General features: G+C 58.8%; 1 protein-coding gene across 4 annotated transcripts in view; it reads left to right on the top strand.

The window, feature by feature from the left end:
- SNPH (syntaphilin) overlaps positions 1-27,377 on the top strand; it is a 38,379-nt gene extending 11,002 nt beyond the window's left edge. The window contains exons 3-7 of one of the 4 annotated variants that reach the window (XM_037143148.2): positions 14,987-15,014; positions 15,762-16,336; positions 17,067-17,174; positions 20,083-20,232; positions 23,129-27,377. In XM_037143148.2, the coding sequence (XP_036999043.2) occupies positions 16,155-16,336; positions 17,067-17,174; positions 20,083-20,232; positions 23,129-24,299 (1,611 nt within the window). In that variant the 5' untranslated portion in view covers positions 14,987-15,014; positions 15,762-16,154 and the 3' untranslated portion in view covers positions 24,300-27,377. Of the gene's footprint in view, positions 1-14,986; positions 15,015-15,761; positions 16,337-17,066; positions 17,175-18,785; positions 18,943-20,082; positions 20,233-23,128 lie in introns of those variants that run through there. The other 3 variants (XM_037143150.2, XM_037143149.2, XM_037143151.2) reach the window with 3 other exon arrangements.
- Positions 27,378-27,493: the final 116 nt, after the last annotated feature.

Here is a 27,493-nt window from a genome sequence, read left to right as displayed (position 1 = left end):
CCAGCATACGAGAGCGCCCGTCCCTCCACATCCTCACCAGCACTTAATCGTAACCATTCTGACAGGTGTGCATCGTAGCTCTTCGTGGCTTTCATTTGCATTTTTCAATAAGTAATGATGTTGAGCACCTTTTATGGGCTGGTTTATCATCCCTAAGCCTTCTTTGGTGAAGTGTCTGTTCGAAAATTTTGCCCACTTTTAAACCTTTAAGTGTTTGGTTGTTGGTCATCTTATTATTGTGTTGTAACAATTCCTTACATATTACGGCTGGAAGTTCTTTGTCAAGTGTATATTTTGCAGATATTTCTTCCCAGTCTGAGTCTTGCCACAGAGGGCCCCGTGGGAGCTTGGGGCTCTGCACATATGTGAGTGTGCGTGTGAATGTATGTGTGAGAGAGAGAGACCGGCTTCCTGAGAGACTCCCGCTCTGGATTCCGTTCTTCCCCAACAACATCTAGAAGCCTGGAAAGGCAGCGCCCACGGGTGCTAGAGTTCACGCGTCTCACCAGCTTCACTTTGCAGACAGGGCACCTGAGTGCTTGAGACCCCGTGGGGTGCAGGCCAGAGCTCACACGGACCTCCGACCTCCCGCAGGAGCAGGCCCTGGGCTGGATGCCTTGGCTTCTTTCACTCCTGTGACTCCGGGTGAGTCGGGTAACTTTTCCGAGCTCCTCTCACCCCGGCCGTGAGGCGGGCACGGTGGAGACTGCCTGTGGGCGAGCAGCTGGGGCGGCCTTCCAGCCGACCACCCGCACCTCAGGCACCCTCTGTTGCCATCCCAAGGCCTTTGGGAGGCAGGGGCAGGCAGCCACGCCCGGCCGGGTTGGGGATGTGCCGGCTGCAGCAGAGCCGGGCTGTGTGGCGCCAGGCTGAGGGCGACTTCACTGCTTCTGCCGCCGCCCCGCACAGCTCACCAGCAGCACACACGCTTCAACCAGATGCCTCTGTGTGGGAGGATGTGCACGAGTGTGTGAATGTGGTGTGCAGGAGCGTGAGTGTCTATAGGCTCAGGAACTCTCCAAAGATGGTCTCCAGGTGGAGACGTGTGTACACAGCCTGGGCCTGTTGGGGTGAGAAGTACTTTAAAAACAGCGAGTGCAGCGCCCTCCCCGGGGGGGGGGGGCAGACTCGAACTCCGTGTCCCATGAAGCTCTGCCCAGGCGTCCCTGCCTGAATTGGAAGAGAAGCAGGTAGAGGAACCTTGGAAGGGTTTTCTAGACAAAGGGCACCCCATGGGCAGAAGCATGGCAAGCCCACAGTGAGCCCGGGAGAGGATGTGCTGGGGGACAGAGCTGACAGGACAGCAGAGGTCAGGGGTCACAACAGCTCTGTGAGGTGGGGGGCGCTATCTCCATTTTACACATGGGGGCCCTGAGGCACCACGAGATGGAGAGAATGTGTCCTTAGACCTGTGTGTCAGTGGCAGAGCTGAGTGTCGTGGCCCCCACTGCTGTGCTCTGTCTGCTGTGTCCCCGGGGAAATGGCTCTTCCCACGGCCCCTTGTCTGGTCCCTGGCTGGTGCGTGGGACTCTCAGGACTCCAGGCCGCCTGGTGGGCTGCCTGGCTCCCTTCAGCAGGTGTTGGCTGGGCCCTGACTCTCAGTGCAGCCCTTTCCCAGCACCTGGGAAGACTCGCAGCCGTTGAACACATGGCGCCCACTCTGCTGGCAGCGCTCACAGGCTGCAGGACAATGGGCCAAATTCTCAAGTGCAGCCATTGCCACGGACAGTGCACAGGCCACTGTCGCTCTGGGGACTTGTGTGTGTTAAACTGGCTATATTGCCACCCTTGAACAAAAATGGGGTTCTGTTACTAAGGGAGGGGGCACTGAATGTTCGGTGGGCAGCTATTAGCCTCCATTACCCCTACCTACCCCGAGACCTGGTCACCACCACGATTCTGCCCAGTCCCACGTTCCCGACAGCCCAGCGCCCCAGGGGCCCTGGAGAGTCCACCTCTGATGTTTCCCTCGAATCCATCTTTGCTCTCCCCCCACTCCTGTCTCGATGTCCTGGTGCCTCTCATCAGAGCCGGTCCAGGGTTGTCCTCTGTGATATAAACCTGACCTTGTCACTCCTCTGCCCAGAACTTCTTCCTGCAGGCTCAGACGGCACTCCCAGCCTTGCGCCCTGCTCCCCTCCTGCCCCCACACTATCTGGTCTGCGACACCCAGCCCCTTGGGTCTCGCCCCTTCATGCCCCTGCAGGGTAACTCCTGTCCCCTGCTTTGAATGGAGGGCTTCTGCACAGGCAGCTGCACAGCCAGTTGTGCAGACCCTCAGAACCCTGCTCAAGGGTCCCTCCTCCTGAGCTCTGCGCCTGAGACTCTCGCCCTCCTCCACCCGGCCCCTTCCTGGCCCGATCACTGGGACTGTCAGAGGAGGACCGAGCACAGTGGACACTTGGTAAATGTGGACCAAGATGGCCCTCCCAGAGCTGCCACATGGAGAAACCCTGCCATTGTGAGAGGGACTTTGGGGGGACTTGCTTTCAGTCTTGGAGCTGGGCCACGACTGAGCCAGGTCTCTCCTGGGGGCCTCGGCGTTCCCCTTCACCACAGGGCCGAAGAGACAGAAAGATCATCTGGGGTGATGCTTGAGTGTGAACTTGAACTCCTGGCCTTTTAGGAGGCAAGGCTAAGTGCCAGTGGTATTGTCGAGTGGAAAACACAGCTGATGTGCCTGTTACGGGGGAGGGGAGTCCGCCGGCAACTCCGCCGTCTAGGAAAGCAGTCTGGCAGCATCTTTATACTTTTTGACCTTACGCATCCCCTGGGGACCCATCCTGAGGAAATGAATCTAAATATGGAAACGTGATTATGCACAAAGATATCTACTATAGCATTCGTTTTGATAGGGAGAAAGTCTAAATGTTCCACAGAGAGGATCCATGAAATGAAATGGTACGCAGCCCATAAAATAATTCGAATAAAGCATATACCATATTATGGGCAATTCTTACACTGTGTTAAATTTTTTAAAGATACAAAGGTCCATATTTACCATGAACTGTGTGGCTTTAAAGGTTATAACTGTATGAAATTACCCCCCAAAAAAGTTTTCTTCTGTGCCTAGAAAAAAACTAGAAGAGGCAGCAAGAAAATTAATCAGTGGTATATCTTTAAGTGGCAAAACTGGACTTTTTTTTAAAGGTATATGCTACTCTGAGACTGTAATAACTACTGTCATAAATATATTTAACGTTTGAAAAACACCCAGGCAGAGGTAAGGGAGCACGTTTTAATTCATGACCTTCTTGGGATGAATTATTCACTTGTCTCTGGGCCTTGGTGTATAAAATAAGGGAGAGAAGCTAGTGTTCATCGGGCAGTGTGCGCCAGGCCCTTCGCCGAATTATCTAATGAAATCATCGGCGTTGAAACCCTGTTTTGCAGATGAGGGAGCTACGGTTCGTGGTCAGTCTGCTCTGAACTAGGTTCCCAGCTGCATCCTGCCTGAGAACAGTGCCCCTGCGCTGCAGGCCTCCCCAGGGCCCCTGTGATTGTGACGGTCCCTGCCTGCCCCAGGTGGGGGGGGGGAGGTAGAAGGGACACCTGAGAGCACTGTGTCAACAGAGCCTCACAGGAGTTTCTCTTACTGGGCGGGAGGTCGGTGTGTGCCAGCAGGTGGGAAGAGGAGCGGTTTGCTGCCTGCAGCCAGAGCTGGTGCTCACGGCTGTGCCTCTAACCCAGCAGCCTTTTCCTGCACGGGATGTCCCCCTCAGCCCAAGTCCCCTGTCCTGTCTTCTGGACTTCCTTGTGCATCCCAGCTCCTCGAATTCAGAGCTGCAAGCCTAGGGCTCCAGTGCTAGGCGGCTACCACGACAGCCCAGGGGCGAGAGCAAGAGCTCCGATAAAACGAGGGCCCACCTTCGCCATGCTGGAATGAGATGCGTGCACTGCAGGATCTTTGGGGTTCTTTGAGACAAGCTAGAAATCTGGACCTATTAAAATATGAAAGCTCCCAATCTGTAAATGCTGACTAAAATTAAAATACATGCACATACAAGGAAAGTTGTCTGCGGGCACTATGGGAACTGTGGGCTGCTGGTCTGGGACCCCTGTGGTTGCCTGACTCTGAGCCCCTCTGGCATTGACCCTGTGGTTCCGGATTCCTGCAGCACACACCCCACTGGAGATGCAGTGCTGCGCAGAGGGAGGGCAGGTCTGCCAGAGTAGGAAGGTCAGTGTGCCAAGTAGAAACGAGCCCTAAGATTGGCTCTCCTGGGCCCACGTACACACCCTAGGCAAATACTCAGGCCTTATAAGGCTCTGTCCTGCTGCCTGCCAGAAACTGTCCCAGCTGTGGCTTGTGGGTTGCTGTGTACCAGCCGCTGTGCTTGGCAGCTTGACCCCACTTCCTGGTCATGGCAATGATTAACCTCAGGTACAGATTGGGAAAGTGACCCTAAGTGTGATTGGGCTGAAGGCACCTAATGCTCGGGGAATCCAGACAGGGCTGAGTACCCACTGTGCGCATGCGTGATAGTCGTTCGCCCCAGCGGGGACCACTGGTGCTCAAGGCAGTGTTCAGGACAGGGAGCGGAGAGCACGCAGATGAGTGTGATTACGTGTGCACACACGCGTGAACACAACTAGACCTAATGTGTGCACGTCTGTGGACTGGACAGATGTGCCCAGTATAGTTGGTTCTCCTTGTCTGTAATGGCTGTGTTCTGCAGAGCTGCCGTAGACCCTGACCTAGCCAGTGCAGACCGTTGCTCCTGAGAACACAGGGCCAGGTCCCCGCGGGCCTCCGGGCGCAGCAGCTTCATCAGCTGATCGATAGCTAACCTCGTTTTCTGTGTATTTCCGCTTAAAGACGCCTTCCTCAATATAGATTGTTGATTCCTTCATACTGCGCTCACGCCAACAGCCCTGTGATTTACACCCGAATGGAGCTTCTCGGACACGTCCTCTGCATCAGGCACGTCTCGGGGACACTAGACAGCACGTCAGCCCTGCACCCTCGGGCCACATTAAACAACCACGTCACCAAAAGTGCGTGACATTGATAGATCGCGGAAAGGAAGCTTGTTGAGGGACTGAGAAATGAAACAAGCAGGTTGCCTTGTTCCACCTCAACAGAAAATGTGGGCGTCAGGCAACTCACATGGGTGTCGGGCACGCTCAGCGCATGTCCAAGATTGACATGCGAGAACCATGGGTGCTGACTTGAGGGTTACCAATAAATTGGAGAGAGTGGGTTCATTCAGAGTCAGAATCCGCAGATCAGGAGGACCGGCTGTGTGTCTTTCACCTTTTTCTGGGGCTGCTGTTGGGGTTTGGGGTTGACTAATTGGATTTGCTGAGTGCAGGTGTCATTTGGAGGGGCCTCTGGCATCGGTTCTGCGTCCCACTCTGGGTGTGGCCACCGACTTGCCGTGCGCCCTCCTGCAGATTCCCTGGTCTCTGCAGCCTGAGCTTCCTTGGGGGTAAAATGGAGAGACCACCCTCTATAGTCTAGGGGACTACGTAAGAGGGAACTGAGAGAATAAATGTGGAACACACTCAAGACGGTGCCTGGCCAGACGCCGATGAAGTAACAGCCTGGACACCATGCCCCTCGAGTTCCTGCTTTCCCGGAAGATGCCGTTACTGGCAGTTTAGCCCTCGGGACCCTGCTAGATGCTGAAGGCTCAGAGGTGACCGAAACCCTCAGGCTCGTAACAGCATAGGAGAGACAAGCCACCTAAATGGATACTGTGTGTTAAGAAAAAAACGATAATGCTATGAACAAAGAGGCACCGAGCTTTTTTGCCCCTTGTTTGATTTACTGAGGAGCCTGCCCTCACTGGTGTGGCTTCATCAGTGAGTGTAGACCTCCACCTTCACTCAGAGATATTTACTGAAGGCCTGCGGTGCCCTGGGCACTGAGAATTAAATAAAGAACAAAATGGGCAGAAATTCTTGCCTTTCTGGAGCTTATAGTCCAGAGACAGTACACAACATAAATGTGTAAACATATTAGCTGTGTCTAAGAACTGGGGAGAAAATAAAGCATGGGAAGAAAGAGGGGGGCGCTGAGGGAGTGAGGGATGTAATTTAAATGAAGTGAGCAAGGTCAGTTCACTGAGAGGGTGACGTTGGAGCGAAGACCTGGAGGGAGAGAACATGCCGGGCAGAGGGGCAGAGGGAACAGCACCTGCGAAGGCTCTGAATGCGCACGGGCAGCAGCGTGGCTGGAGCAGCGTGAATGAGGGGTCGTGTTACCGGGTCAGAGGGAGAAGGGGGCGGGGACGGGGCGGGGGCGGGGCTTTACCTGAGCCCCAGTAAGGACCTGGGCTTCTGTTCCAGTCCAAGAGCGTTCAGTCTCCCTCACCGCCAGAACAAGATGGGAGCACTGGAAAAGGTTTTGAGGGGAGGAGTGACATGATCCGATTCATATTCTAGAAGGATCCCTCTGGCCACTGTGTCGTCTGGGACAGAGGTGGTGGCTTGGACCAGGGAGGGAGCATAAGACGCTGAGTGGTATCACATTCAAAGCAGGAGTTCCTGTTCGGACCAAGTCACTTTAAGATGCTCTGCGGGATCAACGTGGCGATGGGCTGGAATCTCTTGTTTTGTAGACAGTGATTGGTTAGTGACTTTTTTCCCTGCTGCACCGCGCATGTGTGAGAATGACTGTGCAAGAACCGTGAGTGCTGACTCCAGGGTTGCCAGTAAACTGGAGGCAGTGGGTGAATGCGGAGCCAGAATCCACGGATCGGAAGGATCAGCTGTGTGTCCTTCACCTCTTCCTGGGGCTGCCATCAGGGGTTGGGACTGCTGACTAGTTGACTTTGCTGAGTGCCATTTGGAGGGGCCGTTGGCAACAGTCCTGGGTCCCACTCTCGGCGTGGCCACTGACTTGCATGTACTTCGTGCAGGTTCACTGGTCTCTACAGCCAGTGCACCTAAGTAGGTATAAACAATTCTGTAGTCAAGGACCCCGAGATACAAACTATTACAACATTTCAGATTAAGATTTTGGAGTGGGATAAAGATGTAATTATATATAAAGAACACTAAGAATAAGACTGTACTTAGGTGGCTGTAGCCAAGTGGCTCAGTTGGTCGGAGCATCGTCCTATACACCAAAACGTTCTGTGGGTTTGATCCCTGGTCAGGGCACGCACCTAGGTTGCGGGTTCAGTCCCCGGTCCGGGTGCATACAGGAGGCAACCAGTCAATGTTTCTCTCTCACGCCAACGTCTCCCTCCCTCTCTCTCTTTCCCCTCCTCCCCTTCTTTTCTCTAAAAAAATCAATAAGCATATCCTTGTGTAAGGATTTTTTTAAAGACTGTATTTGGGGGAATAAATAGTCAGTCAGTGCGAGGTGTGAGGCACGCACTCTCACCGACCGTGACCACACACAGCAGTGGTGATCCGCCCGCCTGGCAGAAGGCGAGTGCTGAGCGACAGGAAGTGGCTTCCCGCCGCCATAGAGGTAGAGCATGGTGGAGTCTGGAATCCAAAGCCAGGTGTATCTGAGCCCACAGTTTCTCTCTGTTAGGTTAGTCGGCTTCTCAGCAACAAAGGGCTTTTTAAGTAGGACATAGATATTTCTTTTCCCCTTTGAAAAGATTTTTAAATGTTCACTTTAGCTAAATTAACACATAGGACAGCTTCTCCAGAGAGGGAAGGCTTCTTGGAAGAGGGGTTTGTACTTCCCAGACCTCAGCAAGCCCGAGCCGTGCGGGATCCCGTTGAAGGCCCTGGACCTTAGCAAAGGCAAATGAATATGGCCTGACATGGGAAATGCCATTGGAAATCAGCTGGACAGGAGTCAGCTGCGTGGATGGCCGAGAAGCTGGCAGCTGGGGAGCAGAGATCTGGGAGCAGAGATGAAGGCTTCTGACTCCGTGGGTAGCAACTCCACGCAGAGCCTCCAGGAACTGCCAGGAGATAGATGAGACTTGGCTTCCAACAGGAGCAGTGTGTCCAGAGTGCTTGGTGGGACCGGGATCAGCTGGCTTTCAGCCCCATGCGCCTGCTTCTGTAGCTCACACTGTGGCCTCTGGCAAGTCCTCTGTTTTTTGCTTAGAAAATATGGCAGTTGGACTGGATTGCCGTGAAATGCCAGGAGAGGGAGAAAGGAAATGAATGAGAGCGAATTTGCGGGGTTCCCAGCTTGGGATTCCCAGGAAGAGGTGAAGTTCTGGGATTTCAGGTTGAGTCAGAAACGACCTCCATGCAAAGGGGCAGTGGGTGGTCCGAGGCAGACGGGATTCACCACCGCATGCCCATAGCTCTCCAGCCCTTGTGTTCCCCGGGGCCTTCTCCCTCGCGAAGCACAGCACACACAGGGCGACTTGGGTGAGCTCCGAGGGCGGCGCCTTTCCTCTGTCTTAGGACCTCCTGGTCCGACAGCAAACCCCATGCAAAAATATTTCTCTTAGCGTTCCTTTGAGGGAGGGGCTTTATTTCTCCTAAAGAATTGGTCTGCTTCCCACTCCCCCTAACCCTGAGAACAAGAAGACCGGGCATAATTTCTCGTTTTGTGTGTGTGTGTGTGTGGTCGGGCTGTGGTGTCCCTGTCCTCCTGGGCCTCGGTTCAATGTCTGCTTTACAAGGCCCGTGTGCTTCGTGAGCTGCCTGCGAGTTGGTGTGGCTCCTCCTGTCTTGCTTCTGGGCTTTCCTTCCATGACTTCTTTACTCCTAAAGCTGCGCTTCACTCTTATTTGATCACGCTTCTGCCTGCATTCAAATGCGAGGGAGGGGTGGGGGCTGTGGCGCAGAAGCTGGAGTCGGAAGGGAAGCTCCCGGCCCAGGCTCCGACCCAAGGCCACCTCAGACAAATCACAGGCTCGCTCTGGGGGCTCAGTTTCTCTTGTAAAACAATGGGCCGTGACAAAGTCTACCCAAGATCCTTTCCATTCTAGAATTCGGAGAGTGTGTTAGCCCTTGTTGGTACTTGGGATTTGTTGTACTTGGGATAAAAGCAGGGAGGGCACCAACACAAGGACCCTGAAAACCAGGACAGAGATCTGGGAAAAAGGGAGAATCCCTAGAGATGGAGCCCCCATCTTCTTCCCCCTCCCGTGATGCCTTAGAGCTGGCACCTCAGGAGCAGGGGCAGGTCCAGGAGCCGGGCTGAGGCTTGGCAGCTCCGTCAGCCAGGAAGCCCAGGAAAGCATATGCTGCAGCCAAGGTCGCTGAAGGGCCTCCATCTGCCGGGAGCCACTTGCCAGGCAGCCACCGAGCTGGGACTGGCCCCACGGCCCCTCTGTTTCTGACTCCTCCCCACGGCTGTCTGCAGAGGGGCCGCCCTAGCACGCGGCTGGCTGGCAGGGGCATGGAAACCAGCACTCCACCTGCTGCTTCTCCCCGTGCTGGAGGCCTGCCAGACGTTGCCCTGGAGAGTCACCCAGGGCAGATGGCCTGGCAGAGGTGCCTGGAATTTCAGACTCACCCCCCTGGGCCTGCTCTGACCTCGAGGGGTATAGCCATAACTATCTCTGGAGAAGAAAGGGAGAGACCCCCCCCTTCAAGAAGTGGTGGTTGGAGTAACAAAAAATGTTCAGTCTTTCAGTTGCCCAAGAACGTCCCCCGTCCCTGCATTCCTTGCCTTGGCTGGATCCCCAAAGAGACAGGCAGGGTCAGGAGGGAGATTCCCAACGAATACACGAGGCAGCTGAGACTGCAAGAGGTTAAGGCCTGAGGTCACTGAGCTGGCAACATGCCTCGGGGAGCCGAGGGCCTCTCAGTGGTGGGCTGGCACAGGACCCAGTGGGCTACAGACTGGGTCGCAGCAGCTGTTGGAAGAACTGAGAACAGTGGTCCTCATGGCGAGGGCTTCTCCTTGGCCCCCGTGGCTGATCATTGGAGGAACAGGGAAAGACACACAGTCTTCCTCGCCCTGCCCGCCTCCTGTTTCTGGGAGGTCTGCTTTTGTGGAAGCACAAGGAGACCAGGATGTAGGGCTGCAACCCCGCTCCTCTCACCGTGGCCTGAGAGTCTCCTGGGAAGGTGGAGTTCTCCTCTTTTATGCAGCCTTTAAATGACATGTGCCCCAGATCTCTCGTACTGTGCGACCTTCGTGGGGCAGTAGCAGTGCAGGCGCTCGTGACCTGGAAGTCCACGGCATGACCTTGAGTGATCTTACAGCCTGTGCAGCCTCGGGTTTCCCGGGTGTCACGCGGAATAGGCTCCACCTGGCCTCCCTCCCCAGGGGTCAGATGGGGTGTGCCTTTGCAAAGCCTTCCAACGGGGTGGCCTCAGTCGCTGTCCCCCCCAGGCTGACCGGGAGTCGGGGCGCCAGGGAAGAGCCCGAAGTCAGGAATACGGAGAAGGGCTGGTTCTGGTCCCTGTCCCATCCTGTCGCCATCCCGGGCAGCTTTCCTTGCCCTCCCTGGACCACGCTGTCCGTTCACAGCTGTTCAGTTAAAACAGACAGCTTCTAGATTTTTACATTTGTTTTTATGGAGATACCATTCACATACCGTAAAATTCACCTTTTTAAAATGTACAAAGCAAGGGTTTTTAGTGTGTTCCCAAAGTTGGGTATCCACCATCTAATTTCAAAACATTTTTATCAGTCCAGAAAGAAACTTCACACCAGTTGAGTTATTTCCTATCTCCCCCCTTCTGCCAGGCCTTGGCAGCCACTAGTCTGCGCGCTCTCTCTCTCTCTCTGGATTCTCTTGTACTGGATGTTTCCTGTAACCGGAATCATACAACATGCCGCCTTTGTGTTGGGCTTCTTTCCTTCAGCCTAAGGTTTGGCCCGTGTTCGTGGGTGAGGTGGAATGCATCAGGACCTCAGCAGCTTTCATGACTAAATGATGTTCAGTTCTGTGTGCCCCGCATCTGCTCACCCGTCGTCCGTCGGCGGGGACCCTCCTTCTGGCTGTCGTGAATAGTGGTGCGGTGAGCGTTCCCGGGCGGGTTTCTGTTCTCTGGGGTGCGCACCCACTGGTGGGGTTGCTGGGTCACGTGGCAACTCTGTGTTTAACTTCTGAGGAACCACAGACCGTTCTCCATCCCTCCAGGGGTGCGTGAAGATTCCCATTTCTCCACACTCTCACCGAGACTTGCCCGTCTTTTTTATAATGGCCATCCTAGTGGACGTGAAGTAATATCTCATTGTGGGAAATAACATGTTACGTAGATTTTTAACCCACGAAACCTTCGTAAAAAGTGGTCTTCCTTCCGACAGTCCATATGTGGATCCCACGCAAGAGGGGCCTCCTGGGGTGTGCCGGGGAGGAGGCCGGGCTCGCCCCGCAGCAGCCCCAGAGGCTCGTTCTCTGGGGGCATCCAGACCGCTGCGCCCCGCACCCTCCAAGCCCTGGAATGCGAGTCTCACTGCCAGTCTCAGCCTGGTTGCCGGGGACGCCAGACAGCCTTGGCCCCGCTGTGGGCCTGCCCTGCCATTGTGCAGGGGTTGCCACGGTGAGGTGGAGGGGTGCAGGGGTTCCCATCTGTGGTTCCAGCTCCGGGGGACGCTCGGGCAGGAGACTCGAAGCAAGCTGGAGAAATGCCACCCCCGCCTCCCTTCCCAAGGCCAGGAAGACCGGTCTCAGGTCTCCCTGACAGGGCAGAGGAATGTGGTGGCTGATGGGGTCTCTGAGCCAGTGGGAGGTTTACTGAGGTCAGCCCTGAGTGACCACCGCAGCGCTAGTCCTGTGAGAGCCAGAGTGAGGCAGCCGGGAGGCTCCCGGGCCGGTCCTTCACTCCCGGGCCGGTCCTTCATCTCCCGCTTCTCTCTGCATTAGAATTCTGGAGCGCCCTCCCGGCCGGGCACTCTGCTGTTTGATGGGTGGGATGTTCTGCGTTCCGTGTTGCCTTGGCAGCGAGACGGATCCCCCATCCCTGCCCCCCAGGTTCTGTTCTGTTGGTTGTGATGCTCTGCTTTCCACAGCCACGGAGGCTCGAGTCCTAGACATTGATTGTTCCGTTCCCTGGACTGGGTTTTAGGGCAGCTTGCTTCTTCTGTTGACAGCTAGTGTTTTGGAAAAAAGACAACTTATAGTATACACAGGGACTTTCACTTAGCTGGCATATTAGATCAACTCCAGGACCTGGTTTCTCCCCCGTGACTTGCTGATTCAGTAAAATGCTAGTGTCTCTTTGAAGAATGCAGCTTCCCAGGTTTGCGCAGCTGTGGAACCGGGAACCCAGGAGTCCTTGTCGTCGAAGGGGAAGAAAGCGTCCCCAGAGGTCCCTCACTTCATTCATAGGCCTGGAATCCTGTAACTCTAGAATCAGCGTGTTGGATCCAGAAACGTCTTAGAGACCATCTGATCCCACCCAGCCGGCCTTTCAGACCTGCCTGTGTGAACCATTGTGTTACCTTCAGCTGCGTGTTGACTGTGCTTATTATTATGAAATTCCCCGGAGGGAGGTGTTCCAGCCGAGCATGGTTTGCTAAGGGGCCCAGACTGGAAGTTCCGGGAGAGGCCCCGGCGGGTGGCGTGAGCTTGAGGACGGGGCAGGGACGGAGCTGCTGGGTGGGCAGACGGCCCAGGCAGAGATGTGGGTGCAGAGGACAGGGCTCCCCGGGGGGTCAGCAGGCAGCAAGCGCGGGTTGGAAAGGGTGCAGAGGAGAGGGCCCTGAGCGCCAGGATCAAGAGTTTGCCCTGATCTTACCTAACCGGGGGCCTCCGACGAACTTGGAGGAAGTTTCAAGCCCTCTTCTCCACTGCTCCCGCTGGTGCCCTGGCATGGGCCCGTCTGGTTTCTCACCTGGGAGCTTCGGATAACCTCCCGACTCCTCTCCCTGCTTCTGTTTTGTCCCTTCCCAGCCCTACTCCACACAGGCCCCCTACCCAGGGGCTTTCTAAAATGCAAATCTGATTGCGTTTCCCCATCTTTTAAGGGCTTCCATGACACCCTGTGGCCTACAGGACAAGGTCCTGGCTTATGTCGCTCTGTGCGGTTGGGCCTCACCATCCACCGGCTCGCCCCACGCTGTGACTCTGCCCTCAGCAGGCCTCCTCGTTTCCTGAGCCGTTCTGCTGTTGAGTCACAGCCTGTGCCCAGGCTTCCTTCTTGCTACTCACTGTCTCTGCCTGGCGAACTCCTATTCACCCTTCAACACCCCGTGTAAATTTCTGTTAGAAGGTTTCCCTGACCCTCCTGAGGCTACCCCTGTGCCTTGAATGCATTTCTGTTTTGAAGTTCGCATTACGTTGCGGTGAGGCCCTTCCAGAACACTGGCAGTCGCTGTTTCTGAGTGGTGGTTGTGCGACGGGCACTGGGTGAGCCCCGTGCGTGCGTTATCCAGTGTTGTCCTCACAGGGACGTGCGAGGTGCACTCCGGCGTGGCCCCACACACAGATGGGGAAGCTCACACCCAGAGAGGGGGCGTGACGGGCCCGAGCCATGCAGCCGGGGGGCGGCAGAGCTGGGGTTTGAACCCACATCTGTCAGGCTCTATTTCTGCGTCTTCCCTCCGCTGTTTCCTGGATCCTGCGGTGTCCCCCGCACCCCTGTGTAGGTCCTCAGGACGTGCTGGGCGTGTGAGGGGCCGATCAGAGAGGTGACATAGCAGGGTGGCCATGGGGAGACGGAGGGAGCTGGACTGAGAAGGGGCCGGCCAGACTCTGGGGTTGAGGGGACAGGAGACTACAAGCCCAGCCCCTCATAGCTCTGGGTTTGCTTTCCACCCTCTGTTCCAAGTGGCAGCTTCTGGCCACCTGGGGACTGGCCTGTGGGACTCCGGGCCGAGCAGGCAGCACAGTGACAAATGCCATAGCAACCTGCCTCCTCTCTGGGGCCTACGGGGGGAGGAGGAACTGAGAGCACAGCCCCACACTGAGACTTCTGAGCTGGATCCTAGAGGGGTGGCTCCTGGTGAGCCTGGGTGACTTCTGCCTTCCCATGAGGGACCCCTGCCTACGAGGTCTGATCCCTGCAGGGGAAATGCCACTTCCACCTCCGTCCTGAATGAATGGCTGGCTCTTGCCTCCCAGGAGACTGTAGGCTCCATCCAGATACAAACGCAGTCCCCTTCCCACCCCCGGCCACAGAGGAAGGAAGAGGGAGCTCAAGAGGAGGAGGCATAGGGTTGCCGAGCAAGGTAGGAGCAGAGACAGCTGGGACAAAGCCCTCATTGTACCCCGGCCACACGCAGCTCCAGGGCACACCGGGCGTCTTGCCTGCCTAGGCCTAGACTGCCACCTGGCCTTTCCAGGCTAAGCCACTTAGCAGCCCTCATCCAAGCTGGCCTGGAAGCGGGAGGCTTGTCCTCAGATCCAAGCCTGCCTCTGCTGGGAAGTCCTCCCGAAGGCACAGTCTCCTCTGTGCATCCTGTCGAAAGCCAGAGGGAGGGTGTGATGCTGGGAAAGTGCCATGGAAGCCAAGCTGGGCGGGGCTAGAAACCAAGGGCTGTCGGACCTGCAGCCGCATGACCTTGGCGGAAATGCGATAACAAATCCTGACCGCCTTGAAGGATTGCTCTTTGAAGAAGTGGACCGGGGCTCAGAAAAGCACCCAGCATGGTCACCTGGCCACAAAGGGTTTAGTCCGTGTGCTCAGGGGCAGGTGGCAGTCAGCCCCTGGTAGCCTTCTTGACAAGTGTGGGGGCACTGTTGTCACCCCAGCCCCTGTCCCGTGGCTCCTCCTCCAGGTGCCGGCCCTGCAGTTCCCAGAGGCCCTGCCTGGGGGATTGGGGCGTGATGGGTGGGACGTGTTGCCAACCAGGGGCGAGGAGCTCAGGTGACAGGCATGGTGTCGGAGGCTCCTGCGCCAGCATCCGACACCTCTGCACAGACAATGCTGGCTGTGTCCAGGCCCTCCTGGGGAACAGGCTGCCTCTGTGTCACAGCCAGGAAACAGGCCACCTGAGTAGTGCCTTTGTCTGCTCAGGAGGCAGCTCGCCACTGGCGGGGATGACCAGGCCCCCCACCCCAGGAGGCCCTGACGTGGGAAGGGCGGTGCCCTTGGCCGGGGACTCCAGGGTTTGAGGTCCAGCCCCCCACCATCAAGAGGGTGTGACTTGAGCAAGTCCCTTCGGTCTTGGACTCCTCACCTGTAAGGCACTAATCACAGCACTTCCTCATAGGGCTGTTGAGAGGAGTCCATGGCGTGATGTACGTAACGTGCTTGGCCTGGGGCCTGACGGCCAGCGGGGCTTGGTGGACGCTTGTTTCCCAGCATGGGGGAAGGTGCGAGGTGCTGTGTCCTCAGCCGAGTCTCCTGTGGGCCAGGCTACCGTCCGTAGTCCCAGGCTACCGTCCGTAGTGACCTGGAAGAAGAGAACGGGGGTCTGCATGTGGGCTGCAGAGAGCCCGGGCGCCCCCACCTGGGACTCCAGGCAGCTGCTGATGCCTGCCCAGCAGGGGGCGTCCCCCTCCTTAAACTCCCGTAGGGCTGCCCTTGGAGCCCAAGCCCCTTCCCAGGAGAGGGGCCCAGTGACTCCTCAGCAGGAGCCGGAGGGCCTGAGTCCCCCTACCGGCTTGTCAAGAGGACCACAGATGGGTCTCTGCAAACACGGTCCCTTCCCACCGGGCCCAGCCCAGCGAGACGGCCCCGTGGGAGGGCTCCTGCCCCTGCCCCCCCCCCCCGTCATCTGCTCTGAGCCTGTTCCCAGTGCCTGGTGCATGCCCCAGTCAGCATGGGCTTTCGCATGGATGGGTGCGGGCCGCGTGTGTGCAGCGCGTGTGCGGGAGGGCCCGGCTGCATGTCCTGCACTGTGCGTAGTCCCCTGAGCATGTCCCCTGAGGCCTGTGCAGCACGTCATGGAATGTCAGGGCTGTGGTGCCTTTTTGTGACTGTGCGTATCCATGTGTCTTTCTACACGTGTGCTGGTATGTTGGTCTGTCTTGTCTCCCCTGTAGACGGGAAGCCCGAGCCACATGCCAACGGGCACTCTGGGAAGGTGACGTCAAGACTAGCCCAGCATATCTGGGGTTCCTGGTCCTGCTCCAGGAGTCCTCCGACCTGCTGCCCCCACCGAGGAGGGAGGATTGACCAGCGCAGGGGTGGGGTCCGAGTGTCAGGGGTCCGGGGGCCTGGCTCGTAGCATAGAGGACACAGCGCTGCGCCGATGCCCGTGTGACCTTGGGCACGGCCTTCGGTCTCTGTGGGGCACGGCCACTCATCTGGAGGACACGGGGTTGGACTGGTGATTCCTGGCGGCCCCAAGGCTCTGCCAACAATTTTAAGTCGGGCGGCCAGAGCCAGCTGTGGCCAGAGCCCGGGTGTCCTGCTGAAGGGCGAGAGGAGACGCCATGCCAGGCAGCGGCCCCAGCGAGAGGATGACGTGGCCCGGCCCGGCCCTCCCCACGGCACCCCCAACGCGCCCTCTCTCCTCAGCCCCCGGGACTCCACCCATCCCGCCCCTCACCCGGACCCGCAGCCTCATGGCCATGTCCCTGTCGGGCAGTAGACGGGCCTCGGCTGGATCCCGCAGGTGAGTCTCCCCCTTGCCCGGAGCCTTGGCCTCAGAGGATGGGGGAGGGGCGGTGCCCACTCCACCACCGGCTTGCAGTGTGACTTTGGACAAGTCACTTCCCTAGTTTTCCTGTCTTTAAAATGGACTTGCTCACACTGGCCTCCTCCTGGAGCTATTAAGGGCTCAAATGACGCAGTGGATATAAAGTTCTATATAAAGTTCTCTGACAACATGAACCGTTGGGTTCCGGCCGACATCAGCACTGTGTGATCGTCACCGTTGCCGGGTGGCAGCGGGGCGGGCGCCGTGCGGCCTTCCACTCGGCTCGCCAGGCCCCCCTTCATTTCTGCCCCCGTGTGCTCCTCCTCCTGTCACTGCTCCTGCCTGCCCCATTCTTCTCCCCCTGGACTCAGCCCCTGCGGGGACCTCCTCTTCTGGGCTCCGAGGACCCTGGAAGCTGAGGCCTCTTTAAGGCCACATGGGGCCCCAGCCTTGGCCTCCACCCCGCCCAGCCTCCATTCTTGTCTTGGGGGGCCAGGAGGACCGGCCTCCTTCTGATTTTCCATCTCGATTTGCACTGTCTGTTCTGTGACCCCTGTCTGTGCACCCCCATTTCCCCTCTGCTTCTCTCTCGGCGGTGACCCCGAAGTCGGGGCCCTCTGGGCCGCAGCGGCCTGGCAGTGTTCGCCCACTGTCCGCAGCTGCCCACCGGCCAGAACGAGCACCTGCCTCTTCTTCCTGCCTCCAGGCGCACCTCTCCACCCGTGAGCGTGCGGGACGCCTACGGCGCCTCTTCTCTCAGCAGCAGCAGCAACTCGGGCTCCTGCAAGGGCAGTGACAGCAGCCCCACCCCCAGGTAACCGCCCGCCCTCTGGCCTGGCCCAGCCCGGCACCCCTGGGAGCCCTGGGGGAGGGGAAGAGTGGGTGTGCTAACCGTCCCCAACACTCATTGGCTTGCGACCTTAAGCGAGTCACTTCCTGTCTGTAAGGTGGGTGTGATACTGCCCAGCTACACTGCACATAAGTAGACCATGTATTGGACAAACTAGGAGTGATGCTTTCAGAACGAGCGGCCAGAGGCAGGCAGCTCTCCGAAGCGTCAGAAGCCCCGTCTCCTGCCTCCCCACTCCACTGTGCTGGGTGTAGAGCTCTGGTCCTTGGTGTCACCAGGTGGCTCCTACACCTCCAGGTGGATGTCCAGGAAGGACAGAGGATGTCCAGGAAGGCCAGAACCCCCACCCCCTACCCCCCACCCCCAGGGGCTCATGTTTTCTGACAAGGGACGCCTTCCCCAGAGAGTTCCGTGTGCACCGCACTGGCTGGAGCTGGGCGATGTGGCTGACAGGCAGCAGGACCGGGAGGAGGGAGAGTTAGTGGTCCCCCTGGTCCGAGGTGGGAGGGCAGCGTCTGCCCCTTCCTTTCCCCGGGGGCCACTCTACGGCTGAGAGAGGTGGAGTGGGTTTGGAAAGCAAAGCGTGTGACCAAGGCTACGCTGTGCTCCCAGCAAAGGCGAACAGAGACTCTCAAAGCAGGACTGGGTTGGGGAGGCAGGAGAGGGGAGCGGGGCCTCGAAGACCAGGACATTAGAGCCATAATGGTGCCAGAGCCCTGCTTCCCCAGCTCTGAAATGCTGGTGGAGGCACAAGAACTCGGGCTTGGGATTTGGTCGCCTCCCTCCTCCGTTCCATGACGTGGAAAATGGAGCTGGCCACCCGGAGGCTTCAGTGGGTTGCTGTCTCTCGGTGGCCCGTAGCAGGACTCCAGTCCTACTTGGGAGTCGTGGGCCAGAGCCGCGGGCTGCGGCCCCCGGGGCCAGACACCCCCGGGCAGGCTCCTCTTGCCCGTTCTAGTGGAGAGGGTGTCGTTTATGTGAAGCAGTGCCCAGCTCATGCTGAGGCAACAGTTCTCTGGTTTTTCCACCATGGCATGACTGGTGGGCAACACACGTGATGAGTGACACACGCATGCAGGCCTGACCCCCAGCACTCTGTCTGCAACCACGCCCCAAACCACGAGGCGTGAGTAAGATGGATGCACGTACTCACGTTTTAGAAAATACATGATTGGCAACTTTAAACTCTGGTTTCGGGGGAAGATTTTTGTGGTGCAGGTCATAACTGCAGCCCCTGGGGACAGTCCCTACCCCGGGGCTGACAGCTGCCTCGGTGGAAGGGTCTCCTTGCCCGGATGAGAGCCGCCGCCGCCGGGGGAGCAGGGGGCCAGGCATTCCAAGTCTTGAGTCGCTGAGAGACAGGAATTGTAGTTAATTTTTCTTCTTATCTATATATACATTTTTCCCACAAAGATAGAGCTAGTGACTAAAAATGTTAAATGTTATGTTGGGGGAAATACTCATGAGGGCGAGTGAAACAGTTAAAATAGTTACTTCCTCTCTGAGCCTCACCACTTCCTCGCTTAACTAACCCTGGTCCCTCCACCCAGGCGCACAGGCCTGGCGTGTGGGGCTTTGGGCCCTCGGGGTCCATGGTGCTTGCTGGCTGCCTTCTCTTTTGGAAAGAGGTTTCTGAGAGCCCCCCAGAGGGGTACCCCCCGAGCTCCCAGCCCACGCCATCCCTCTGCCCTCGGCCACCCAGAAAACAGGAGCGCTTGTGATCTGGCCGGAGGTAAATGTAAGGACCACTCGTTGAGTGCCGAAAATCGTTTCTTTCTCTCCACCTCGGTCTCTGCTTTCTTTTCAACAATTTATAGTGAACGAGTATGCTTTCCTTGGTAAACATTAGGCAGTCTCTACCAAGCTTTTAAAACTGCCTCCAGCTGCAGCCGATGGCCTTCACCAGGGCCTGCCTGTCTTTTCCAGGCCCATGATATGTCATTGCCCCTCCTTACACTTGGGAGGCCCCATCCCTAAAGAGCAGAGCTAGGTAGCAGCAAGTCTCCTGCCAAGCTGTGTGAGAACACGTCCAGGCTTTCAGGCCAAGATGCAAGGGGGTTCCTCTGTGGACAGAACAGCCAGCAGCTGGGAAGTCAAGGAGGCCGGGCCGTGGTCTGCTGGGGGAGTTGAGGTGCCCTTCTCCCCTGGGCGCAAGCCTCGGCCTCCCTCCTGCGCCGTACCGGTGGGACCAGAGTGTGCTCACTGCGCATGCGTATGCGCCGCCTCGAGCTAGGTTGCACGGGGCCACCAGGGCAGTGCTGCCACCTCAGGCTCAGGGTGCAGCGTGTCAGTGCCCAGAGCCAGCAGCATCCACACATGTGTTCATATGTGTGTTCACAGAGGGGCACGCACATTTCTATGGGTACACGCGTGGGCTGGTGCCTGCGAGGCGTCAGAGAGAGGGTGGGATGCGCATGCACGCACAGGTGTGTATATTCACGTCTGTGGATGTGCAGGCGCAAGCAGACGGGGAAGCCACGTACTCAAATGTGCACTCAAGTGAATGTGTGCGCGCAGATTAGGAGGAGGGAGGGTCCGTCCCAGCCTGGCCTCCAGCCCCAAACTCGTTCTCCGGGTTGGGAGGCTGGACGGATGGTGACGGTGCCAGGCTTGTGCGCGTGCTCTGCAGCACACCTCCCCCACCCCAAGGAGAGCAGTCGGGACTCCCCGCCCTGACGCTGTAGTCTTCACCCAGAAGAGCTTCGAAAAAGCCCACCTTCCAGAAGAGGGCTGGGTGTTCTCCTGCACCCCCGGGCCCAGTCGGGGAGGCTGACCTAGGACCCTCTGGTGGTGGTGGGACCAGGATGGCGAGTCTGGCCTCCTGCTGCTGCTCTTTTCTCCGTCCCTCCTGGTGACAAGCGTCCCCTTGCAGGCGCTCCTTGAAGTACATGCTGTGCAGCGACAACCATGGCATCAAGCCGCCCACCCCCGAGCAGTACCTGACCCCCCTGCAGCAGAAGGAGGTGTGCATCCGGCACCTGAAGGCCAGGCTGAAGGACACACAGGACCGGCTCCAGGACCGGTGAGCCGTGGCCAGGGCCAGCCCTCGGCAGCCCTGGGGCCATGCTCCGCACTGGGAGGAGCCAGGGCTCTGGGGCGCCTCTGGGAGGAAGGGGTGGCCGGAGCCCATGTCCACAGCACCTGCCTGTCCAGACCTCCCCGCAGCTGCTCTCCTAGACTAGGCAGCTACTTGGGGCCAGGGCAGGAGCACTGCCCCCTGTGAGGGCTTGTCAGACTTCCCCCAGGCCTGTCCTGGCTTTGTCCTGGCAGCCCCCTTCTGGCCCCTTCTTCTGCCTGGCTCCTCCCTACGTGGGGAGGTGGGGCACAGGGCTGTCTTCCTGGTTTCCCTTCTCTCTGGGGGGAGAAACAACCCACTGGGCTTGCTGGTCACCAGGGGACTCTCAACCTGGGCCCCAGAGGCCTTCCCCTCATCTGCTTATAGATGGTGCAGTCAGGAGAAACTTTGTGCTGAGGGCCAAGGCTTCCCTCCCAGCCTCTCCCTTCCAGGCTGGTGGCTTCATCCGCATGATGGCCCCTGCTGTCCTCATCTCCTTGACTCTCTTCTCCAGACTGTGTGGATTTTAACGTGCAGCAGAGCGAGAGCTGGTGAGGGCGCCATGCGAGGCACCACAGGTCAGGGCAGGCCACCTGACCACATGTCCCGTGGTCTTTCCTCTTTTTCTATACGACTTTATCAAGATGTAATTCGCATCCCACACCACGCGATTATTTTTACTGTGTTCACAGAACTCTGCACCCGTCACCCGTATCTGATTCCAGAACATCTTTTCATCCTAAAAAGAAACCCCACCCCCAGTGGCAACCATGCCCCTCTTCTCTGCAGTCACCCCAGTCCCTGGTAGCCGCGAATCTCGCTGTCCCTACAGCTTTGTCTGTCCTGGACACTGCAGATGAATGGAGGTGTCCAGCCCGCACGGCCACATCTCCTTGACCAGAGTGCAGCCGGTCCAGTTTGGCTTTGCTGCGGTTTGACCTGTGGGGGTTACAGGTGGCCCTCTGTGCGCCTCCCTGCCCGGATAGCTGGGACCGCATTTCCCTGGCCTTCTCGGAGGTGCCCCAGGTCTGCTCGGCTGCCGCACTCATGTCCTCAGGAAGGAGGCGGCCCATCTCACAGCTTCCCTTCTAGGCCTGGCCTTGCGGCCCAGAGCTGCCCTCTGCTGTGTGGTTAGGCAGGGTGCCACATGACGAAGGGCCTTGATCCCTGGCTGCTTCCCTGCCTGCCGCCCTGGCACGAACCTGCGGCATTTCCTCCCCTGCTTTATGGTCACACTCCTCGCTCTCTCCACATACGCAGTTGGCGCCGGCCGTTCCGGCGGCAGCCTACCTTCTCCTGGAAAACCTTTGTGCCTTTGGAAGCTGTGTCCCCACTTCCTGCAATGGCCTTTCTTGCTTCCTTGGCAAACGTTTCCTTTAGGATGCAGTTTGGAAATAATATTCTAGGCAAGGCTGGGTGGCCATAACTCCCAGGCGTCTTGCTGGCTCCAAGGAGAAGGAGCAGGGCCTGCAGATCTGAGCATGCGCAGGCCCTTCATCCAGACTCACTCTTCCTCCCTGGGCTCAGTGTCAGTGAGGAGGGTCAGCCTGCAGAGCCCCCTCCCTGAGACAGAAGGAGGGAAGGGCAAGTACCCCCATGCCTGTTGGCATAGCTGTTGTTGCCGGTCTGAGCCCTCTTGCTGCCATCACCGAGTTGTGTCCCTTAAGTGGTCTATCCCCTTTAGGGTGGTGGCCGCTGCAGCTCCGCAGCCCAGGCCCTTCATCAGACTGTGGTGTGAGGTTCCTGGGCCTGTCCCCTGAACTGAATTCCCAATCTCATGCTGGAAATACACGGTGCTTGATCTGGACCTCAGCTCCAACAGGCTCTCCTGACCCCAAAGGGGCGTTGGGCCCTTGGTGGGTTTCATGCACATGGGTGCGGGGAGCGCCTGCGCACGCGCCTCACCGAGAGGTGGGCCGAGCGGGCCGCCCAGGGCAGGATTTCCAATCTCCCTCCCTTCTCACTGCCTTCCGCCCACCTGGTTTTACCTCTGGACTTGAGGGCATCCTTGCCTACCTTGCCCCCACTGCCCTGTGCCCCCCAAATCATCCGAGACTTGGGGATTTGAAAGGCCCGTGAGTTTCGAGACAGGAGGAGTCTGCTGTCTGTCCGCTTTGCCTGGCACTGGCCTCCGCTCTCAGGAGTCGCTGTGTGCTTTTCTCACAGTGTTTAGTTTTGTTGGGTTTTGGGGTTTGCTTTGCTTTGCTTTCCTCTTTACAGTGGGCATGAAAAAGAAGTAAATGCCCACCTGGATAAAAGAACACCGCCCTGTCTTCACCGTTCTCCTCTGGTTCATCGCTTCTCCTCTCTCCACGTGAGGGAAGGCGGCACCTGCTCTCAGGAGAACCACAGTTGTCCCTGCCCCCTCCCCGGGGCCTCTGGCCAAATACCCCTGCATTTCAAATTTCCACAGCTGAGCTGGCTGTTATAAGAGGCCACGTCCCTTTCTACAGAGCAGAGCTTTTAGGGTTCATTTTGTTGTTTGATGTTAAGATTTTTAAGGGTGTTTTTGGCTTTTACAGTAGTAGCATTTTTAAATTGAGGTAATGGATTTAAATGTGGACAATCGGGGGCATTTCGAACTCTGGGCTGGGACTGCCCGGTGTGTCTTACCGCCATTCCTTCTCCTGCGCACCCAGGAGGAGGCCTCTCCGGTCTTCACCGCCTGACCCCGCCCCCACGTCCCCTCCCTGCCCCGCCCCCGGGAATAAAGACAGGAAGGGAGGGGCGTGGAGAAGTCCCTTCTGTTTTTAACTCCGTGGCAGCGCACAGGCCCTCGGAGCTTGGTGTCCGTCGCTCCGTGCCTGTCCTTGGTGGTGGTGCCAGGCGAGGCAGTGAGCCCGTGCGTCCCGTCTGCCCACAGGGACACGGAGATCGACGACCTGAAGACGCAGCTGTCACGCATGCAGGAGGACTGGATCGAGGAGGAGTGCCACCGAGTGGAAGCCCAGCTGGCCTTGAAGGAGGCCCGCAAGGAGATCAAGCAGCTCAAGCAGGTCATCGACACTGTCAAGAACAACCTGATTGACAAGGACAAGGGGCTGCAGAAGTACTTCGTGGACATCAACATCCAGAACAAGAAGCTGGAGACGCTGCTGCACAGCATGGAGGTGGCCCAGAACGGCGCGGCCAAGGAGGACGGCGCCGGGGAGTCGGCCGGCGGCTCCCCCGCCCGCTCCCTCACCCGCAGCTCCACCTACACCAAGCTCAGTGACCCGGCCGTCTGTGGGGACCGGCCCCCTGGGGACCACCCTGGCTCCTACACTGAGGACGGGCCCGACAGTGGCTTCGTGGCAAATGATGACACAATGAGCCGGACAGATGTGCTGGAGGCCAGCAGCCTGCTGTCGTCGGGGGTGGACTGCGGCCCCGAGGAGGCCTCCCCGAACAGCTCCTTCAGCATGGCTCCCCGGTTCCCGGCCGGCAGCGCCTACTCGAAGCTGCTCTGCGGCACGGAGGCCGGCGTACAGGCCAGCTGCATGCAGGAGCGCGCCATCCAGACAGACCTCGTGCAGTACCAGCCTGACCCAGACGCCATTCTGGAGAAGGTGGCCATGGCCCAGGTCTGCGGGGCGGGTCCCCAGTCAGGGGACAGGTGCCTGCAGCTGGATCCCCACCCCCCAGGGCCCAGAGACCCCAGCTCAGCAGTGGTGGTGACAGTGGGTGATGAGCTTGAGGTCCCAGAGCCTGTCACTCGTGGGCCGACCCCGCACCAGCCTGACGCCAATCCCAACCCCCACCTGTCAGTGAGTGTGGCGTGCCCCGTGGAAGAAGAGGAGGAGGCGGCTTCCGCCGAGAAGGAGCCCAAGAGCTACTGGAGCCGTCACTACATTGTGGATCTGCTGGCCGTGGTGGTGCCGGCCGTGCCCACGGTGGCCTGGCTCTGCCGCTCCCAGCGGCGCCAGGGCCAGCCCATTTACAACATCAGCTCCCTGCTGCGGGGCTGCTGCACCGTGGCCTTGCACTCCATCCGCAGGATCAGCTGCCGCTCGCTCGGCCCCAGTACGGCGGGCGGGGGCAGCTCCCAGCTCTGAGGAGGCCGGCCCAGCCAGTGGCTCCGTGGCCTGACCGCTGATCGTAGGGGTGCCGTCCTCCCTCTCACACATTCCCGTGGAGCACCATCTTATTTATTTAGTTTTTGTTTTGGAAGTGGTTCTTTCAGGATGTTAGCAGTGCTGGGAGCTGGGAGTCAGGGCGTTGGTGGAGGTCATCCCACAGCTTGGACAGGAGAGAAGGGAAGAGAGACCCAGGGCAGGGGGGCACGCCGTGGGACAGAGCGCAGGGGGGGACCAGTGAAGTCCTCAGCCCAGCCCCTTCCACTTGGCCCCTCGCAAGGGCGGCCGCTGCTCAGGAAGCCTCTGGCGTATTGATCTGGGGAGGCCGGGCCTCGGCTGCCCCACCTCTCCCCCTGCACGTCCTGCTCAGTCCCCTGATCACCCCACGCCACCCCTTGCCCTCGGCCCGGCTTCGGGGGCGGTGTTATTCCTTCGAAGAGGCAGCTGCAACCCAAAGTACAGGCACCTGACCCAGGACTCCAAGCAGGGTCTGGAACTGCCAGTCCTGGGCTGGAGCCCCGCCCTCCTCAGTCTGCCCACCCCCCTCGCGTGGAAAGCCAGTGATGGGCAAGAGGTGGCAGAGGGCAGTGTGGGCTCGGTGTCTGTCTGTCTGTCTGTCCTGGACCTTCCCCATGATCCATTTTCCCCTTGGCGCTCCCGGGTGTGTGTGACGACTCTTTTCGTGAACGCTAAGCCAGGCAGGCTCTGCCCTGGGCAGGAAGGCTTTCCTCCAGAGCATTTGCCAGCCAGCGCAGGAGAGGAGGTGGGGTTGGTAGCTCAGGGCTCGTCCTCCCGCCTGGCCTGTAGAGATGGGACTCTGTGGCCTGGGAGGCAGGGCTGGACTCATTGGTCCTCAGCTGGTGCAAAAAGCCAGAGGCCACGATGGCCCCCGGAGCTCACCCTGACTTTCTCTGGGGCCTCAGGCCCAATTTCTGCTTTGCACTATACTCACTTTGGGCTTGGTTCCCACGCATCCCCGGATCTCCTGCAAGGTGTCTGCTTACTTTCTAGGGTGAGGGTTCCTGATCTTAGACTTACCTGCCTCAGGGGACATTTCTGGCAGGATGAATGGCGAGATGGGTCTGGGTCGAAGCAGGTGCCCTGAGACCTGTCCCTGGTTGGGGGCAGGGGGCCTGGCTGGTGGGAGCCCTGCAGCCTCCTACTCCCAGCCAGAGCCCGGTAGGCCTGGGACGGTTCACTGTCCTCCCTCCTTCCCCGGGACACCCCCCCCCGGGCCCCCAGCCAAGCTGCTGACATTTTACTACCATTATTACAGAGCAAACCCAGTTGTTGCTCCCTGCAGGGTTTCCACCCATCTGGTTGTCCCATCCACTCTTCAGAGTCAGCCCCACATTTAGGGGGGTCGGTGGGACCCGGCGTCCTACCCACCGCTCGGGCCTCGGGGCCACTCTGGTTCTCTGCCAAGGTTGCTTGCCCAGCCCTGCTGCTCCAGCAGCCATTTCCTGACTCGTGGGCTCTGTCCGTCCTTCCTGTGCCCCCCACTCGAGGCAGGGCACCTGCATGCACCAGGAGTGGGCGGCCACCCAGCCATCGGGGCAGCAGCCCCTCTGCCACGCGCTTTGTGCCTCCGCAGCTCCCCCTCCTCAGCCGGGGCCTCAGACCAGCCATCCTCTGTGGAGCGCCCCCGCCCCAGCTGAACGAAGCCCAGCTCCTGGGGCCTGGCCAGGGCTGCCCCTAGGGCACTGGGGTTGTGGTGGAGGGGCAGCGGGCAAACCCACTCCAAAGCCAAGCCAGGACCGGCCGCGGCACCAGCATCCTGTGCCGTGTGCTCACGGAGCTGAGTAGTGTCTTCTTAGAAGTAGTCAAAGCTTTGCTGACAAAATAAATGTATGACTCTACTTGACAACATAAAATCTATTTTCACCGCCGGCATTTACTGGAGCTGCACAGGCCCTCTGCTCCCACCCGTGTCTTGCTGTCTGTGGCCTTCCTGTTGTGTCCTGTGTTCTGGTGGATGTGGTTGGGGCTGGGGCCACAGTCCACGCTGTCCCAGCTGCTGGAGAAGCCACTGGCAAAAGTCTGACCAGGGCTTGGACCCCAGGCCTCCCAGGGAGATGAGGGGCCAGCTGCCGTCCTGTCAGCCTGCTCCCGCCGGAGACCTGCCTGTCTGGGCCCTCGCCCACCGTACGGAGGGTCCTGTCTTTGGGGGAGGGGGAGTCTGGTGGGGCCTCCGACAGGCTTTTCTCCTTCCTGTTCGTGGAGGAGGCAGCTTACTGGCCAGCCCTGGAGCAGACCCTGGGACCCTGTTGGTCAGCGGCCCTGAGCGCTCCCGTGTGTATGTGTGTGTGTGTGTGTGTGTGCTCAGTGTCCGCATCTATGCAAAATGTGCAGCTCTAGGCAGTGGAGGGGCGGCGGCCTGTCCCCGACTGTGCAGGGCACAGAGTGTGGGGCTGGAGGGCAAGGCTGGGGCCGGGCTGTGGAGTGCTGGTCCTCCAGACGCCTGCTTAATACCTCCTCCTGTTGGCCTGTGACCCTCCCCTCCTGCCCTCAGCTCCTGGAGCAGAAATCTCTGGGGCCTCCACTTCCCCTATAGCCTTGACCAGAGCTGATTAGATCCTAAGGGACAGTGTTTCCAGGAGCCACTTTCTGGAACTGCTGGTCCCTTGGAGCCCAGCAGCCGGAAATGGCTTCTTAATCATGACGTCCAGGCCAGAGCGGCACCGCCGCCGCTTCTCTGGTCCGGGCTCAGGTGGGCGTCAAAGTCGAGGCTGGGACTCTGCACACAGAGCTGGCCTCGAGCGGAGTTCACTAACACCTTAGCTTTTCACTGTACGCCCTTCCCAATCCCCAGGTGCGCAGGGGGGTCTGACGGCGCCGTGGGGGTGGGTGGGCAAGTGACCAGGTTCTGGGGCAAAGGTCTACTGCGGGGCCTCTGCCCAGTGACCTCACGATCCCCTCTGTGACCCAGGGGCACAGTGCAAATGCATCCCAGGGCACTCTCACATTCCGCCACCCCCTCGGCAGAATTCGGGGGATCGGGAAGGGGGGAGGGACGGAGGGGTAGTCACTTTTGTCTCCTTTGTCCTTCTGTTCACACAGAGCTGTCCCTGCAGCAGACAGCTCTGAATTAAAGCATGAAAACACACGGGATCCTCGGCCTGCTTTCTTTACGTGGTCGTTCTCCTGAGGGGGCCGGGCTGCGAAGCCGGCTC

The sequence above is a fragment of the Artibeus jamaicensis genome, unplaced genomic scaffold (assembly GCF_021234435.1).
Source record: "Artibeus jamaicensis isolate MK-2021 breed Jamaican fruit bat unplaced genomic scaffold, CSHL_Jam_final contig_685, whole genome shotgun sequence".
NCBI lineage: Eukaryota > Metazoa > Chordata > Mammalia > Chiroptera > Phyllostomidae > Artibeus > Artibeus jamaicensis.
The sequence above is the reverse complement of the archived record's forward strand: the minus strand, read 5'-3'. Positions and strand labels throughout refer to the sequence as shown.